The sequence below is a fragment of the Tachypleus tridentatus genome, chromosome 4 (assembly GCF_004210375.1).
Source record: "Tachypleus tridentatus isolate NWPU-2018 chromosome 4, ASM421037v1, whole genome shotgun sequence".
In the NCBI taxonomy this organism is placed as follows: domain Eukaryota; kingdom Metazoa; phylum Arthropoda; class Merostomata; order Xiphosura; family Limulidae; genus Tachypleus; species Tachypleus tridentatus.
Genome location: NC_134828.1, coordinates 65,508,639 through 65,525,193, shown reverse-complemented (window position 1 = coordinate 65,525,193; position 16,555 = coordinate 65,508,639). Strand labels below are relative to the sequence as shown.

The following is a 16,555-nucleotide window of genomic DNA, read 5'->3' as shown; positions in this document are numbered from 1 at the left end:
CATTACTTGCTCACGTGGTTTACAGCTAAGGATGCTTCCGTGGCAGCTTGAAGGGACCTTACACTACTCAAGGAACTTGCATTGCATGAAAATCATATGATTAAGGAAGTTGGTACAAAGGCAATGAATTGGCATTTATGGTATTTATCTGAGGTTGCAGTTGGGCTTGCGCTCTTTGATGACGGTGTAACGAATAGCGACAAACTCAAGATGGTCTCAAATATGAATAATGTGGAAGGATCTCCTAGACCAACTCCACGTTTAACAGTTGATGCTGCAAGCAATGCTGTTTCCAGAAAACTTCCAGATTTTTTTACCTCGGCAACGAAGAAAATTTTTTACAATCTGGATATTAGTAGCGCATTTTTATCATTACCACCGAAAGAGTGGAGCGCCTCCGAAGAGTACAAACAAGGAAGGGACAGAGTAAAGAAACTTTTTGTGACAAATGACGCAGCTGAAAGAAGAGTAGCTTTAATTCAACAGTTTACGGCAAAGGGCCGCACCAAGAACGAAGATCAATTTCAGTATATGATTCAGGTGGCAGAAGAACATCGGCAAACATAATGCGAAGGGGGCAGGCAAGATAAAACTTCAATGAAATAAATTTTTCTTTCAAGTTTTTATGTTTTTGCTAATTGAATAATCAATAAATATTAAATAATTTCTTTAAATAATTTAATTACCATTAACAATGTAATGTAGGGTAAATTTAAGGAAAATTGTGAACTTTGCGAGGGATGCGCGACCCCTAAATACTTTGCGATTGAAAAGAAACTTTGTCTATGTTCTTTTCTCATGCAGTGGCACAACTGAGCAAAAAAAATGGGGACATTTTAATTTTTATCCTTTATCTGCTGACGCACCCTAACATCCAGTGAAAAAAAAAAATCTAATTGTTTGGATTACCAGTACCTGGAGTGCTGCATCATGAATGATGGATGGTCAAGGTCATTGTATGCTATTTACATTAAATGTCCTTAGAATCTGGATATTTATGGGATATTTTAAATTTACCAACTGTGAAGAAATAGGACTTTACAATATCTATATCTTTGTTGGTTGAGTCTGTTGTAGGACGGGATTTATTGCTTCTGAACTTATTTCTGCTACTCATAATTATCTTAACTTCCTACAATTTCTTGTTAAGTGTAAAAAGGTTAATTCTACTCTTTCAATTCAAAGTCTGCCTGTCAGAAACTTGCTGGATATTTCATTGAGGAACTCATTGGTTTGGCATTGTTTGATCCAGTGGTATACACAGACTAAAAAAGTAATGGTGAATGTACTAAATGAAAAAGAAAGCATGTATTAACTTCTAACATGCATCCAGTAGAATGTCATGAAGTCAAAAGATATGTCAGTTGAAGATTTAATCACAAAGAATGCAACAAACTTCTTCTGGTGCTTGGAAATTCTGTATGGATTTCTGTGTTATGGCTTTGAGTTATGGGAGCTCGGAGAGGTACTACAGACAGTTCAGCACTTCATGAATAATTATGAAACTTGTGCAAAATACAATAATCAAAGTGTGTGTTTGTGTGAGGGCTTTTTTCAGATTATGTTGTAAAATATAGGTTTTGTAATTTTTTGACAGTTGATTATTTAAGAAAAGGAGACAGAATCCAGTTTCACATCTGCAGGGTGTAAGTGGCAATGGTTAAAGGGGGTGTGGCTTTTATTTAGGAGTATAATGCTGTCATAAGAAAGAAAGAACAGGAACAATTCTCTCCCTTCAAGTTAAATAGATTCATAGAAGAAGCTTTCCTCACAGCAAAAAGGAAACAGTAATAACACAAAAGTAACTAACCACACCAGAATTATATAATTATGCTATTATACTATTGTGTCTGCAATAAAAGGATAATATATTTCAAATAAACCAGTTGTAATACATAACATGTATTTTGTATATCAGAAAGTACATAAGGTGCCAGGCTACTGCAGTTTTAACTTCAACCTCATTGAGCAGCCTATAAATATGGTCCAAAATAGATAAAGTTTGACATTTATTGTGTTTTTATACATTGAAAGAAAATTATGGAGCGAGAGCTTTATATTTTTCACCAAACATTTTACTTGCAAATTTGGACAAACATAAAGTATCACTTTGAAAATGTTAAGCAGTGTCAAATTTATTCATTTGAAATCTTGCATTTGTTTTGTTAGAGAGAAAATAAAAAAATTGTTATTGTTGTGTTATGTCTCTTGTTATATTGTGAATGCTTATAACTTATTTTGTGATTAATCTAAACTATAATTTTTGTATTTCTATATCATTTCTGGTTGCAAAACCATTACTAAAAATGTAGAAATTTATTAGTTTAAGGTTAAATAAGGGCTATTATACAAGGCAGTGTAAGACTAAGAAACATTCTATTTTTGATGAGAATTTATCTAAAGAATAAGTTAACGTACAAGTAAAACAATTTAAAATTATTTTCGTTTAACTAATTTTTTGCTTCCTTTTCTGTTTGTAAAGTTTTGAAATTTTGAGGGAATGTGTAATTACATCTCTGACAGCACAAGTCTGTAAGAATGAAGAGAATTTTACAAGACTGTAGATAAAAAAAATTAATTGTTCAGAATATTCTGCATTTAAGAACAAATAATATCTTTAAATACTTTTATTTTGAGGACTGAAAGGAGACAAAGTGTATTTGTTTAACTTCACAGATTGTTGCATCTATTCTTTCTAGAAAAGACTGATATCTCTAAGTTTCAAGGGGATGGAATCCAATTTAAAGCCAAGTTGATTGGTCAGGAGGATGTGAACGAGGCACGAGGTGATAAGATGTGTCAGGAATCTCTTCAGCGGCTCAAGGTTGTGGAACATCATCTACATATAAATGCAGGGTGTTTGTCCTGGTTTAATGTGTGCTTTTTAGGCAAAAGCACACCAATAGTGTAATATATGTTTTACATCTTTCAGTTTTAATGGTTTAAAAATATTTTAAATTATAATAAATACTTTATTTGAGATATCCATTTAGATGTTTTTTGTAGGGTTCTTTTGATTGCCCAGTTTTTAATTTTAGGACTTAAATTATCTCAATTCAACTTAGGTCTGTATATACAAACTAAAAGTTAGTATGAACATTTGTGTACAGTTACAAACTGTGTACTTGGTTTTTGAGTTGTTGATGAACTTAGTTTCTGTCAATTTTGATTCATTTCAGGCCATTGTTCGAAGCTCTGGTGAACACAAACATCGAATAACCCTGAATGTTTCTCTTGAAGGAATTAGAATCAAAGATGAAAAAACAAATGTTAGTAATTAAAAAAAACACTTTCCAGTGTTAAGCATTTCTTGTATTCAAAACAGAATTAATTTGTCAAATTACTTGTTATAAAATAGATGCCCATAGTCCTTTCTTTAGGTTATTTCTTAAAATTCTTTGTCTGAAGCCTTTGAGTTTCAAACTTATTGATTTTTTGTCACTATCATTACTTGCCTATGTACTTGTTATTAGTGAGTCATTTTCTGGTCTTTGGTATTTGTTGGGTTATATAACCCTTATCATTAGATCATCTTCTGAAATTCAGTGTTAAGTCTTTTCTCTTTGTTATCATGCATCTTATTATTATCTTTTTTTTTTCCTCCTTCTTGTTAAACTTTCACTGTTATCATCGGTTTTTGTCCATTATATACAAATTGATCCTGAATCATTTTTTAATTAAATGGAGGTTTGAGTGTTACAAGATATGCATTGTACTGTTGCATCTGTATTAGTGAAATTTTTGGAGTGAGGCATTATTTCTTAATTCATATTTTTGACAAAGCACTTACAGAAATTATTCAAATGATTGGGTGTAAAATAATTTGTTTTGAGTTAATTACATCAATTTACTGCAAGTATTAATATAAATAAGCTTAAGTTTTCAAAACAAAATGATATGATGAAGTAGTTTGTGGCTCTAGTTTCTGCTTGTTATTAGACAAATCTGCAGAAGCTGATATACATCAACAGGGTTTCCAGAGTCATGTAAAAATAAAATATTTGTTTTAATGCATACTCCAAACAAAATTTTATGTATAATTATGCAATCATAAACTCAGCTTTATCTCATGATATCAGTATTTTTCTAGTTTATTTTCAGCAATATTTTTTCATGGTTTTGTTTTGAGTTTACAGTAAAATCTTTTTTACTACTTCTGATATACTGTAAAATAACTGTACGTTTTAAGACATATATTTACTTTCAATTTTTTGATGTTAAGATCATGTGACAAGAACAAAATAAAAACTTAATGTAATTTATTGAAACTAAAACTAATTTGGAATATTATAATTCAATTGAACATCCTGATCTTTCAGGAAGAGCTGTATCATCACCCGGTTCATACAGTTTCCTTTATTTCTCAAGACATCAGTGATGCTCGTGCCTTCGGTTACATTTGTAGTGTTGACAGTGAATATCACAAGTTCATTGCCATCAAGACAGAGAAGTCGGTATGTTAAACATTTCACAAGTAGTGTTGTTACCATTTGTGTTCAGTGATATTTTAAAATTGGGCAAGATAAAAATAAACAGATGTTTTTCTCTGTGTTAATATTCATACTTGTTTTTGACATTTGTGAAAGAGTTGGGCTCAGTTCTGCTGTTTATGATCAGAAATGAATTATTTCAAGAGGGCATATGTAGAAATAATCCATCTCACTCATGATTAAAGAAGAATTAGACTTCAAAAATACTTCAGGTGAATCTTTTACATTGTAAATTTCACTTGAGACTGACTGTTCCACATAATGTTTTAGATAATACTTTTTATAATTCTAGATCATTTTATGCATTTACTATGTTTCTTATATATAGAGTTGGAGTACTTTATATCAAAATGATTTCAGACTTTCATCACATTGTTACAGTCAATATTGTGCCTGGTCATGCTTTATCTGATTACTGTGCATTTTCAAAATATCCCTGCATTGTAGTTTTTATTGCAAAAAGCTGTGTAGTAAGACTTCCATAGCTAAAGTACACCATTCCTTCATCCAAGGTTTTCATAATCTATCTAGTGCTCAAGGATAACATTTTCACATCACTTATTTCAACAGTCCAATTGCAAAAAAGTCCATAATTTCTGTTTGCCTGATATATCTTATGGAATAGCATGAAGACCTGTTTCATTTTCCCTTAAAAGGTATGTGACTCTTGGTCAGATATGTTGTGGAAGCTACTTGTATAAATGTGATATATTATGGTTCTCCAAACAGAGGTCTTGTGTATGTTGTTTACTGTTGCCTGGATCACATGGGCAGTCTTTTCTACTGACCTTTGTGTTTTTAGATTCTCATTTGTTACAAGCCCTCTACAATGGCTGGAGTATAACTTCTCACACGTCACTTTATGGGTACTCAAGTTTATCCATATTCCTTTATTTTCCAATAAAAGTAATTACGAGATTCTCCATTTTTGAAATTTAAAATCCCCAGTCTGAACACATCTTTATGATCTGAGTGTAAGTATGAAAAGTTTGCATCAAAAAAGGCTGTAACATATTTTCTAACTAGCAATCAATTTTTGATGGTATCATACTTAAATGTCAAAATAGTTTTGATACATGCTGTTCCATCACAACTTTATATTGGCTGTGGTTGTTTTGTGACTTACTAATTTTTATATTCAAAATCATTTTAATATTACATACTGAGCTGTTAATATCAAAATTTATAAAATATATATGTACTTTTCCAGCAAGTACAGGTATTCAATATTTTGTCAAATCAAATTGTTGAAAAATATTTCCCTTTACTCATAAAACAATAGGGGAATGCTGTGAGAAATGAAGTTGCTTGTACATAGTATAATGTATTGTTTGAATACCTATAATTCATCTTATAATAGACTTAAATGTTTTGTGAAGGATCTGAAAAATAATTTAATTGTATGCTCTATGACTACTTTTTAAAATCAGGCTTCTCAGGTTGTGATTGCGTTACGAGATTTGTTTCAAGTGATCCTGGAGACAAAACAGAAAGAGATGGAAAAAGCTAAACAGGAGCAACAAGATAAACAAAAGTCAGAGGAAGAGGTAACTTTTTAGGTTTCAAGAAAAATTTAATGAATGCAAAATATAAACCAGATGATGGAAATATAGTGATGCCATTTATGTTTATATTTACAGTAGCATTTGTGTGTAAAGTATATATTTATAGGTTAGGTAGAGAAATTTGTAGAGAAATATGTCCATTAAGTGATGAAGAAGAAAATGAAATGTTTTGATTTTGATGGAAATATAAAGTGTGAAGACAAAAAGGAAATTATAATCAGAAACAAATAGATTAATTAAACCTCTAAGGTACTAGTAATTAAAATTTTTTTTCCAGAATATATTAATTAAATAGCAACATTCTCTATTATTAGGTTTGTTTCACTTGAAAAATTTCTTAATCAGTGAAAGTGACAAAATTTCTATTTTTATTCTTTAAAAAATTGTTTTTTGATTTGATTATTATGGTTATTTGATGAATTTCATTTCATGTGCTTTTATTCAGAATGTTGGTAGTATTGCTGATAATTCCTTTAATGGAGTAGATGAATGTGATATTCCTTGCAGTGCAAAAGAGGAAAACATTTATTCTGTAAGTACATACTAGTGCTTTTAACTAACTGGTACATCTGTGTATAACCAGTCATTCTTTTCAACTTTTCTTTAAATGCTATCACGATGGGTGCCTGTATGTTACAGATATGATAACCACCGTATAATCATGGTAGTATATGTATTAAGTTGAGAAATAATTCATGAGCGTTTTTAAATAATTTCATTCAAGCATTACATGCAAGACTATACAATACTTCAATGCATGAACACATTACACCCAAAACATTTATTATAATACTTTATTTCATGTAATACCTAGGTATATAGTATGCATTGTTGTAAACGAAATTGCAAGAAATTAAATGCGAAAAGCAGATGGTGTCGAAAATGCTTGATTTTGTCCACTTGACATTCCATTTAATGAGCTGAAAATGAAAGCAAAAATTAAAGACATATGAAAATCAAACACACCATCTATTAGAGCAAAAAATTATCTACCAAATGACATGAAATATTTTGCGAAAGCGTTTCATTTATGAATATATTTTTTTAACTGGAAAAAACGCTCACGAATTATTCCTCAACCCAATACTAGAACTCTGAAAGTGCATAATATATTTTCACAAAATTTGACATCCTTTCAGTAAATATTAAAATGCTTTCATACAAAAAATAACAATTTTGATTAATTCTTTTTTATTAATATTTGTCTTTAATTATTTGGTGTCAAACTGTTAAGTGCTCTAGAGTGCAAAGTAATTTTTATCTTAAGATTAAATATACTTTTCTTCAACTGAACATTTTTCTATTTAATCTTAGAGTTCCTGAAACCTCTTAAATAAATATCAGATGCATTTTTTTTTCCAGAAAAACGTTCTACTTTATCTGTTATTTTCTCTACCCTAACTATTATAAAGTTGTTCAATTTGATTGGCTTCATAACCATCAATAAAAGAAATTGAAATAAATTTTAGATTATCTCTCTCTCTTTTTCCTACTGGAATGACTAAATTGTAACAGAAAACCACAATTGTTTATTCTAAGTGGCTTGAAGCTTATGCCAATACAAATATATTTATTTCATGTTGTTTTTTTTAACCGTATCTAACTAATTATTTTGTCACCCAGATTTTAAATTACTTAAGGAATGTGTAGCTCAACCTACTCTATTGAATTATGTAAAGCACAGCTTCCTATCTTTGCAATAACAGCTCTTAAAAAATGTAGTTGAGCTTGTTAATTTGGTTCCCATGGGAATAAAATTTTGACAATAAAGGAATTAAAGAATTTTCTATACAGAAAAAAACAATGTAATATTATACACCATTTGATACATTAAAACTTGGTTTTATATTAGTTATAAATATACTATCAAACATCAGATAGAACTGTTAGTGATTGGTGAAAGAATGTGATAGGTGTGTGTGGCAGGAAGGATCTTTGGCTACTTTATAACCAAAGAAGACTGAATACTTCAAAAATTGTTTTTTTATGATAAATTACTATACTACAATGAGTAATGTATTTTGAATTCTTTAGTTCTCTGGGAGGTGGCAACTAAATTATAGAAATGGGAAGACACAGGTAAAAACTGTCAGTTCTCATACTAGGGGAGAATGAGGATTTTTTAAAAATATTTCTTTATAAATTTAAGTACTTAAAACTTAAATCATCTTAAAATTTGATATACTAACAATGTCTTGATACCAAGTTTATTTGTGTACAGTAAGAGTCAAGTAGTTTAATTAAATGTTGAATGTAGCTTTGTGAAGCATTGTGGAATGTGGACTTTGACTTAAATGATGTGGAAGGATAATATGAACTTTTTTTTTAAACCTTTATTTATAATTCTTAATAATATACATGAATCAAAGTTCATTTTCTTTTGGTTAGTGTTGTATTTTCTGAGTAGCTTGAGATTTGTATTTTTCCTTTAAATATTCTTCTTGGAACATCAAGTATCAATTTAAGTGCATACATACATTATCAAATTTATTTACTAAAAAGGGTAATCCAAACCTTTCAAGCTTTTCAGAGAAAAATATTATGATAACCAGTGTTTTGTTTTTATTGGTCAGCTCTGTGTGAATGGATTGGGTTTAAAGTGTAAATATGATGACATTTTACAGTGTTATATTTTCAATGTAGTTTATAATTTGTATGTTATTAGAATACAAGTTTTAATTTTAAGAGGAAATATTTGAATACATTTTCAAATTTATTTTTGACCTATAACACTTGTTTACTCCAAATTGAGTATATTTTAATTTCTAATAACCCTGTGTTACATCTTGAGTATAACATAAATTACACATTTATGGCATACGTGTTACTTAAGCAGTGTCTAATTTTATAACATTCAATCTACTTTATTTATGGAGATGTCAAACATAAAGTCAAACCCATTTGCCATGCACTTCTGTTATATTGCCTCTTTCACAAATGCCACTAATTCCCTTGAAAATTTACTGTTATATCATTTATAATTGAGAGAAAGATGAAGTTTTAGTTTACCAAATGGTGTATAATGCTAGTTTGTTCTCATGACTGTTTTTCAAGTATTTCACCTACAAGTTCAAAGTTGCTGTCATTAAGTTCAGGACAATCAATTAATGGAATTAGTTTAAGACATTACACCTTAGTTTGAGAGTCATATAAGTTATACTTTTTATGTATTATTAGTTTGTATTCTTAAAATTACATTTGAAATAAATAAAAATTTTACAACGTACTTATACCATCACTACAAAAGTATGCTTAAGTTTCATCAGTGGGCCAACAGCAAAAAAACAAAACAAAACACAAGTTCAAATGAAAGTTTGAATTTCTTGTTTTTTATAGAAGATAATGTACATGGACTAATAAGTAAAGTATACTCTGTATATTTAAGAGCCAAATACTTAACCATATTGTATCCAGTCAAAAATCAACACTAAACTAATTAGTAAATGCACTGTACAAAAAATAATTGGATGTTATTTTGACCATTTTTTACAGTGAGATGTGTACTGTAAAAGATCATTAAGTGTTATTTGATCATGTTAAAAATAATAACAAAATATAGATAATTAATGAACAGTTGGTCATGTGTAAAACCACTCAAATCCTATAATGTCTGTTGGATTGTGTGTGTTTTATAACCTTTTGTTGTAATTATTAACAGGATATCCCACAAACAGCAATACAAGAAACAGTACAATCGGAAAACTCTTGTATCCAAAAACTAGAAGAAACCAGAGTGAAGGATTCTGTAAATGTTGGTAACTTGCTAGACCTGCAGTTTGAATTGAACTCTTTACAGCTGGTAGGACATTTTTAGACCTTTTGAATTCCTTGCTAACTAATACTTTATAAAGTTATTTCTTATTTTTGTAACTTTTGCTACAATGCATTACAAATAACTGTATTACATTATTTTTATCTATGCATTTATTTTACCTGATTCTCAAACACATTTTTATTTATATGTAATACATAACTAATAAAATTCACTCTGAATCATCAGTTTTTAAGTATGTTTGGTTCCTTGTGTAATCTCTGTCTATTACATTTTTGGGAACATTTTGAAAGATTAGTTTCCACTTGGCTCTTTGCATTCTCATCTCTAATTGTATCTGATTGGGAATATTTTTGCTCCTTTATAATAAAATGTTTAGTGGTATCAACTTCTTGTTTTGGTGTGTATGCAATAAAACAAAACTGTGTAAAGGATGCTGATTTCTTGTTTTGCTTTTTAATGAAACCTAGAATGAATTAAGAAGTTTAGCTTTCTTTCAAGAACTAATGTAATTTTACTATGGAACCTCCAAAGAATCATTAGAAATGTTTTAAAAATTACAAATTAAAAAAGCTTTATGAATACACTAAATATCTGAGATAATAAATTAATTTTCTTCTTATAAAACTACTTTTGTGTATTAGTTAAGCTACTTTAGATAAATGTTAACTTTTTCTCATGAAAAAGTAATTTATTTTTCAGTGCTAATCACTTGTGATAATCAGTAAAAACCATTTTCTAGAAAAAAAATGTTTTATGAATATGTTGATTAAGCTAAAGAATAGATGCTATGCTGCTTCAAGCAAGGGAAAAAACTTTTATTTTTATATTGTAGACATGGCAAGGCACAGTTACTGTTGTTGAATAATGTTAGTGGCAACCCATGGTTGATTTTTATACAAATGCATGTTGGTGATTGGTTGTGGTCTGATATGCATATATAGTGGTTTGTAAAGTAAAGAAACTTTTTCATTTAACAGATAGAACAACAGTATAACATATAGAGAGATCAAGATTAATAGTAAAACAGGGCCTCATTAGAAATATTTGGACATTTCCATGATGTGAAAAGGCACGTCTGCTAAAAGCTGGTCAAACAAACAAGCTCTTGCAAAATGGTTAGTCTCAAAGTGTCATAAGCAGGAGTTGGACTCAGAGCTACTAACACAATTTAGTTTGAACCACCTGATATGCCTCAGCCCTCTATTAACAGTTTAAAGTAGCAACTGAAAATAAATCAGCAATCCACTGGTCAATAACAGATTGCATAAAATTGGATTTTTTTCAGTAGATCAATGATGTGCATTCCTCTAACCTACTGCTAATTGTTTTGACCAGTGTTTTTTATAAAACTATGTAACTTGAATTTATCATTAAATATAACTTTTAAGAAGGTTACTATAGGATTTTAAGTTATTTGAATAATGCTTTCAACTATATTCTTCACGTAGCTTAAATAATTTTTTGTCTTCAGGGTATTCAACAGATGGATAGCAGTATAGCTGCTACTGCTACAGCTTTTGATTCAACTGGAGACACCCCAGAAAATGATCCTTTCACTTCAGCTTTTGTCCTTACCCCACAAAAGGTGAGAAATTATTTTTTTACTATATATTGTCAGTTAAATATTAAAAATATAAACAGATCTATTTGGATTATTTCTTGTTGCATTCAAAAAGTATTTTTAGCTCCAAATGCATAACCTTTTACTGAAAAATTAATATTTACCATAATTCTAAATCTACTAGAGGTATCTTCATGAAAGTTAATTAGTTGTTAGTAAACAGTGAAATATGTTGAAAACAAAGAAATTATAATATTTAATAAAGTATGCCTACTAAGGATTTGTTTATAAATTTCATTTGTCCGACTGCACGATGATTTTTATGTTAAGAATAAAATGTTTTTTATCTTATTTTCTATATTTCATGTGCATAACATCTAAAACTTCCTAAATGAATAGCAAAGGTTGTTTTCTCAGTAAAACCTTATACTTTGTTTTGTATTTCTCTATCCCAGTACTAAGTGTTGCAAAACCATTTATAGTGATGCAATAAAATGAAAAATACTTTTTTTCTTTGGTTTACTAGAATGACTACAGGTTATAACAGAAAATTACAATTATTTATTTTAAAAGCTTTGGACCTGTTACCTTTTCACAACTACTTTCTTTTAGTGTTATTGGTTTATTGTTTTTTGAATCATGTCTGACGACCATCAATAGAAATAAATCACCCTGCAGAAGTGCAAAGAGTTTGAGACACAATTCTGAAACAACTACTCCACCTCTTCATGCACAACAGCTTCTTTCCAGTTGAGCTCACACAATTTGTCAGAGATTTAGAAGCCATCATCTGTGTAAAAACTCCCACCTAATATCTTGTAAAACATATAAACTTGTGTCAGTGCAGAACCTTACACTAATAAGAGTGTAGCAAGCCTTTGTGCATAATGACTCTTTCTGCATTTGTGCTTGTGTACCCTCATTGTTTGACAGAGTAATGAAGAAAAATGCACCAGAAACTGGGGAAGAGGAATGAAAGTATGTGAAGAGGTGAGTAGCTATTGGAAATACATTTTCAGCTGAGGAAAATGTTAACTTTCTGGACCAATACTCACTTCCTCACTCAAAATAGCTAGAACCCCACTTTGAAATGGTGGATGGACTGGTGCAAAGATTACATAAATGAGTTGCATAAAGTTACCCAAGAAAGCCCATGTGGTGTGACACTTGATGGTAGAAGCTCCATAGGGACACACCTTTGCAATATCACATCTTGTCTCTTCTAGGGTATACTCTTCACACTTGTAGGAAAGTAGAATAGGCAATAAAGGCATGATCATGTTGCAAGAATGGGTGGAATAAGTATATAGCCATCCTAATACCTGCACACTAGCTGTCAGACAATATGTATAGATTAAGAGGTTTCATTGTAATAGTAACAGCAGTCCTAACATAGTCATAAAAAAGCTTATATGGAAACATTTTGTAAATTTATTTAACAAATGTTAGGTTGAGAATATAGGGTCCACTCTATCTTGATGTTCACAAGTCTGTGGCATAGTAATAAATGTATCACATGTCATGTATCATTAAAATATAATGTAAAGATTGTATACCAATAAGCATAGAGGAAAAAGTACTTTATACCTAAATGTGACATAGTAGTATAGTAAGAAATACATGAACAATATAAGTAATCTTGATATTAAAGGTGTAATGACTATTGAATATTTGATAATTTAAGGTGCAAGTTAGATAACATACATGTAAACAAAATGCAAAAGAATATCCATATTGGATAAGGATAAATTTTTTCCAGAATTAACATCTTTTCTCCATATAAAAATATTTCAGTCTTTAAGTTTCTTGCAGACCTTGCATATAAAGATATTCATTTTTTACAATCATATGCTAACCATGATTGTATCTTTTGACAACATTTGTAGATCATTTTTATAGAATTGGATTTTGAAGAATGTCATGCATGCAATCAGGACTTAATATGAATTATTAGCTTAGCAGTAAATTGGCAAAAGTACATTGTTGGACACATTTATTGATTATGAATGGAAAATGCAGCTGTTATGTAAAGCCTAGAATATATGCATAACTTATTATTTACATGTTTCTTTTCAGTTGTTTTATTGTTAGTTTATATTTAGAAAATAAATATTTTGAGTTATTGTGAATTTGGTGGGTAGAGAGGTATTTAAAAACTTTCAATAGGAGACATCACAATGTCAGTTTTTAAGTGAGATTGGGATAATTGGTAATCATGTTTTAGTATGTTTAGTAAAATAATATCCAATGTTTTAATCTTGTCATAATTATGGTTGGTATACTATATGATCATCTAAATCTAATTTTTTAATTTGTAAATTTATTTTTATTTGTATATCTGTATTTCAGTGTTTGTTATAAAAAAGTACAACACTTGGTTGTATATAAGAATGATAAAGTTAATTACTAATTTGTGATTATAGTGAGGTAATCATATAAGCTACTAACCTTCACAATAACTGGTATGCAATTGATAATTAGACCAAGTTGATCATATGAGTGATATACAATCTCTACAACTAGCATGAGTACTGGCATTATTTCTTTTCAATTTTGATACTGGCAAAATTGTCGTTATTAAATTGCTTTCTTAACTTTTAATAAATATTCTATTGTACTTTAAGAATAATCAAAACATTAATATTCAAAATTCTTAATTTTAAAAAGCATGTATTAGAACAGTTACACATGAGGAAAAGAATATAAACACAGTTTGAAAATACTGGATTTGGACTTTTACATGTAATCCAAGTAAATTTCTAATACAAAAATGTAACCTTATACAAAAAAAAAATTAGAAGTAATAAGAAATAAAAACACCTAACTCTGTAAATGATTGTAAAATCGAATTACATCTTCACATTTTTGAGTATCTGACCTATTTCTTCAGTTCTTTATTCTTTTATTTTCTACCAAGCAACAGAAACACAATTTGTTTTGAGTTGACTGTAAGTTATTGACAAAAATCTGGTTAACTTATTTAAATAGGAAAAATTATTATAAACTACAATTTGATTCTAAATTTATTGACATAGGTTGATAATAAGCTGTTTAATCAAATTCTGAATTTAACTTTCTAAAAGGTTGTGACATCAACAATTTGACTTCTACTTATTCACTTAGGGTAGAGATGTGAATTTTAGAAAAGCATTTCTTTGAAAAAACAAAGACATTTTTTCTTCTGGTTCTTTATTGAATTTTTTTTGTTTTTCTAAACTTTGAGAGTTAGTCCTTATACCATGGTGTTTATGTTATGCACGTAATCTCTTTATCAATCTTATTTTGCATGTCTAATTCTTATTCTTAATACTAGGTGGATTTTATAGCTAGCAAGACCAAAGATGATATTGAAACTGTACAGTTGGCCAGTAGAATTTCTTCAACCAGTGATTTGGAAATTCCACCAGCTTTGCCTCCTCGTACTCGCCCAGCTCCCACAAGCTCTGAATCAACTTTGCCTCGTATTTCTTTTACAGAGAAGAAAAATGAAGCAGACAGATATGCAGCTTTCTCTCAGATTGATTCCATACCAAGTATATTTGATAATCCTGACATTATGCAAGTAGATCTTCCTTCTAATGAAACATCCAAACTTGACATCTCTTTTGCAAAGTCAGATAATGAAAATTCTTCTGCCATTGTCAAACCTCCTCCTAAACCATCCAGGTCAATAGATCTGTCTGTTTTTGCAGAGCTTGATCCTCTTGGAAAAGATCGACCTTTTGTTGAAAAGAAGAATTTTTTCCATGAACTTAAGAATCCCCCAAAGAAGGTCCTCAAAGACTTGCTTGGAGATAGCACTGAGGCATCACAAGAAGCAGTTTCAGTTAAGCCTGACCCACCACTCTCAGCAGATCAAGTGAGTAGTCTTTATGGAAGTCCTATTAAGCAGTTCATTGGTGCTTCTGGAACCACACCCCCAGGTTTTATGTCCCCAAAAGTTTTGAGTAGTTCTCCTGGTATCTCTAGTCCTTTAAAATTGTGGATGAGTGATTTGTCTCATTCTCCTAAAAAGGCACCAAATCCCTTTACCTGTGATTCAACACCACCTCCTCCACCCCTTCCAAGAATCCCTGCCCGTGCATCTGAACCTAGTTTTAATGTTATCCCTTCTCCTCCCCCAAAACTTCCTCACCGAAACTGTGTCACTCCCACTCCGCCACCACCTCCCAGAAATATTCCTCCTCATCCTTTGCAGGACAGCAGTGAAAATCAGTTGTCTATATATTCTTTAGACAGTTCAGGCCATGAATCTCCCAGCAAACCTAATTCTTCTCCTGCAGCAAGTCCACCAATACCCATTCCTTCTAGAAAACCACCATCTTTTCCTCCTAGTACTTCTCCATTTAGAGCATTTCCTGAAGATGATAGTCCTTACACAACAGAAAGAAAAACTGGTTCACAATTAGTTGGATCCACTAACAGCTTTGATTTTGGTATTCATTTGAGGGAAGAATATTCTGTAAGTATCAACCAAGGAAGTTCAATTGCTAGACCAAGACCTTCTGGACATACCAATGCTTTAGGAAGTTCACCTACTAAATTGAGAACTCCCATACGTGAAACTGCATCTGTTTTACCAAAGAATGTAACAAAAAGAAATCCTTTTGTAAAAAGTCAGAGTGTGAGCTTTTGGTCTGATAGTGATGGTTCAGAAGATACAGCAACAAGAAAGGGAGATAGGATTTTTTTACCTGTGTCACTACCTTCATCTTCAGAATCTTGTGAGTACCAAAAGGGCTTATCTGTTATAGCCAATGGAACTTCATTTCAGGGCCAAGAAAAAGATTTTTTCTCTGACAATTTTAGTGCTTCGCAGGAAAGAGCTGATTTATTAATCTCATCTTTAAAACCATCTCAGCTTCCTATCAGTATGAATGATTCTCAAACCACACTATCATTCTTTAGTAAAAGCACAGAAGAATCATCTAATGGTAATCAGTTGGAAACTAATTCATCAGTACAGCTAAAACAACCAGTATCCACACCTTATAGTCCAGAAGAAAGTAATATTTTTCGTAGAAAATTTGATCCATTTGCAGATGATTTCTTTCAAACAGATATAAGCCAGTCTGAACAAAACCGTACGGAGCAAGAATCAGAAGAACATGTTTCTGAGAATGGTGACCCACAGGCACATTCTAATGGGTGGACCAGTCCAAAG

At 30.6% G+C, this 16,555-nt stretch overlaps 1 protein-coding gene across 3 annotated transcripts in view; it reads left to right on the top strand.

The window, feature by feature from the left end:
• The window catches only part of LOC143249318 (uncharacterized), a 42,645-nt gene that overhangs the window by 14,323 nt on the left and 11,767 nt on the right, over positions 1 to 16,555 (top strand). For 2 of the 3 annotated variants that reach the window (XM_076498935.1, XM_076498936.1), the window contains exons 3-11: positions 2,700 to 2,824; positions 3,180 to 3,269; positions 4,320 to 4,454; positions 5,921 to 6,037; positions 6,501 to 6,587; positions 8,090 to 8,134; positions 9,714 to 9,854; positions 11,302 to 11,415; positions 14,705 to 16,555. In XM_076498935.1, coding sequence (XP_076355050.1) covers positions 2,700 to 2,824; positions 3,180 to 3,269; positions 4,320 to 4,454; positions 5,921 to 6,037; positions 6,501 to 6,587; positions 8,090 to 8,134; positions 9,714 to 9,854; positions 11,302 to 11,415; positions 14,705 to 16,555 — 2,705 coding nt within the window. The remainder of the gene's footprint in view (positions 1 to 2,699; positions 2,825 to 3,179; positions 3,270 to 4,319; positions 4,455 to 5,920; positions 6,038 to 6,500; positions 6,588 to 8,089; positions 8,135 to 9,713; positions 9,855 to 11,301; positions 11,416 to 14,704) is intronic. The other variant, XM_076498938.1, reaches the window with a different exon arrangement.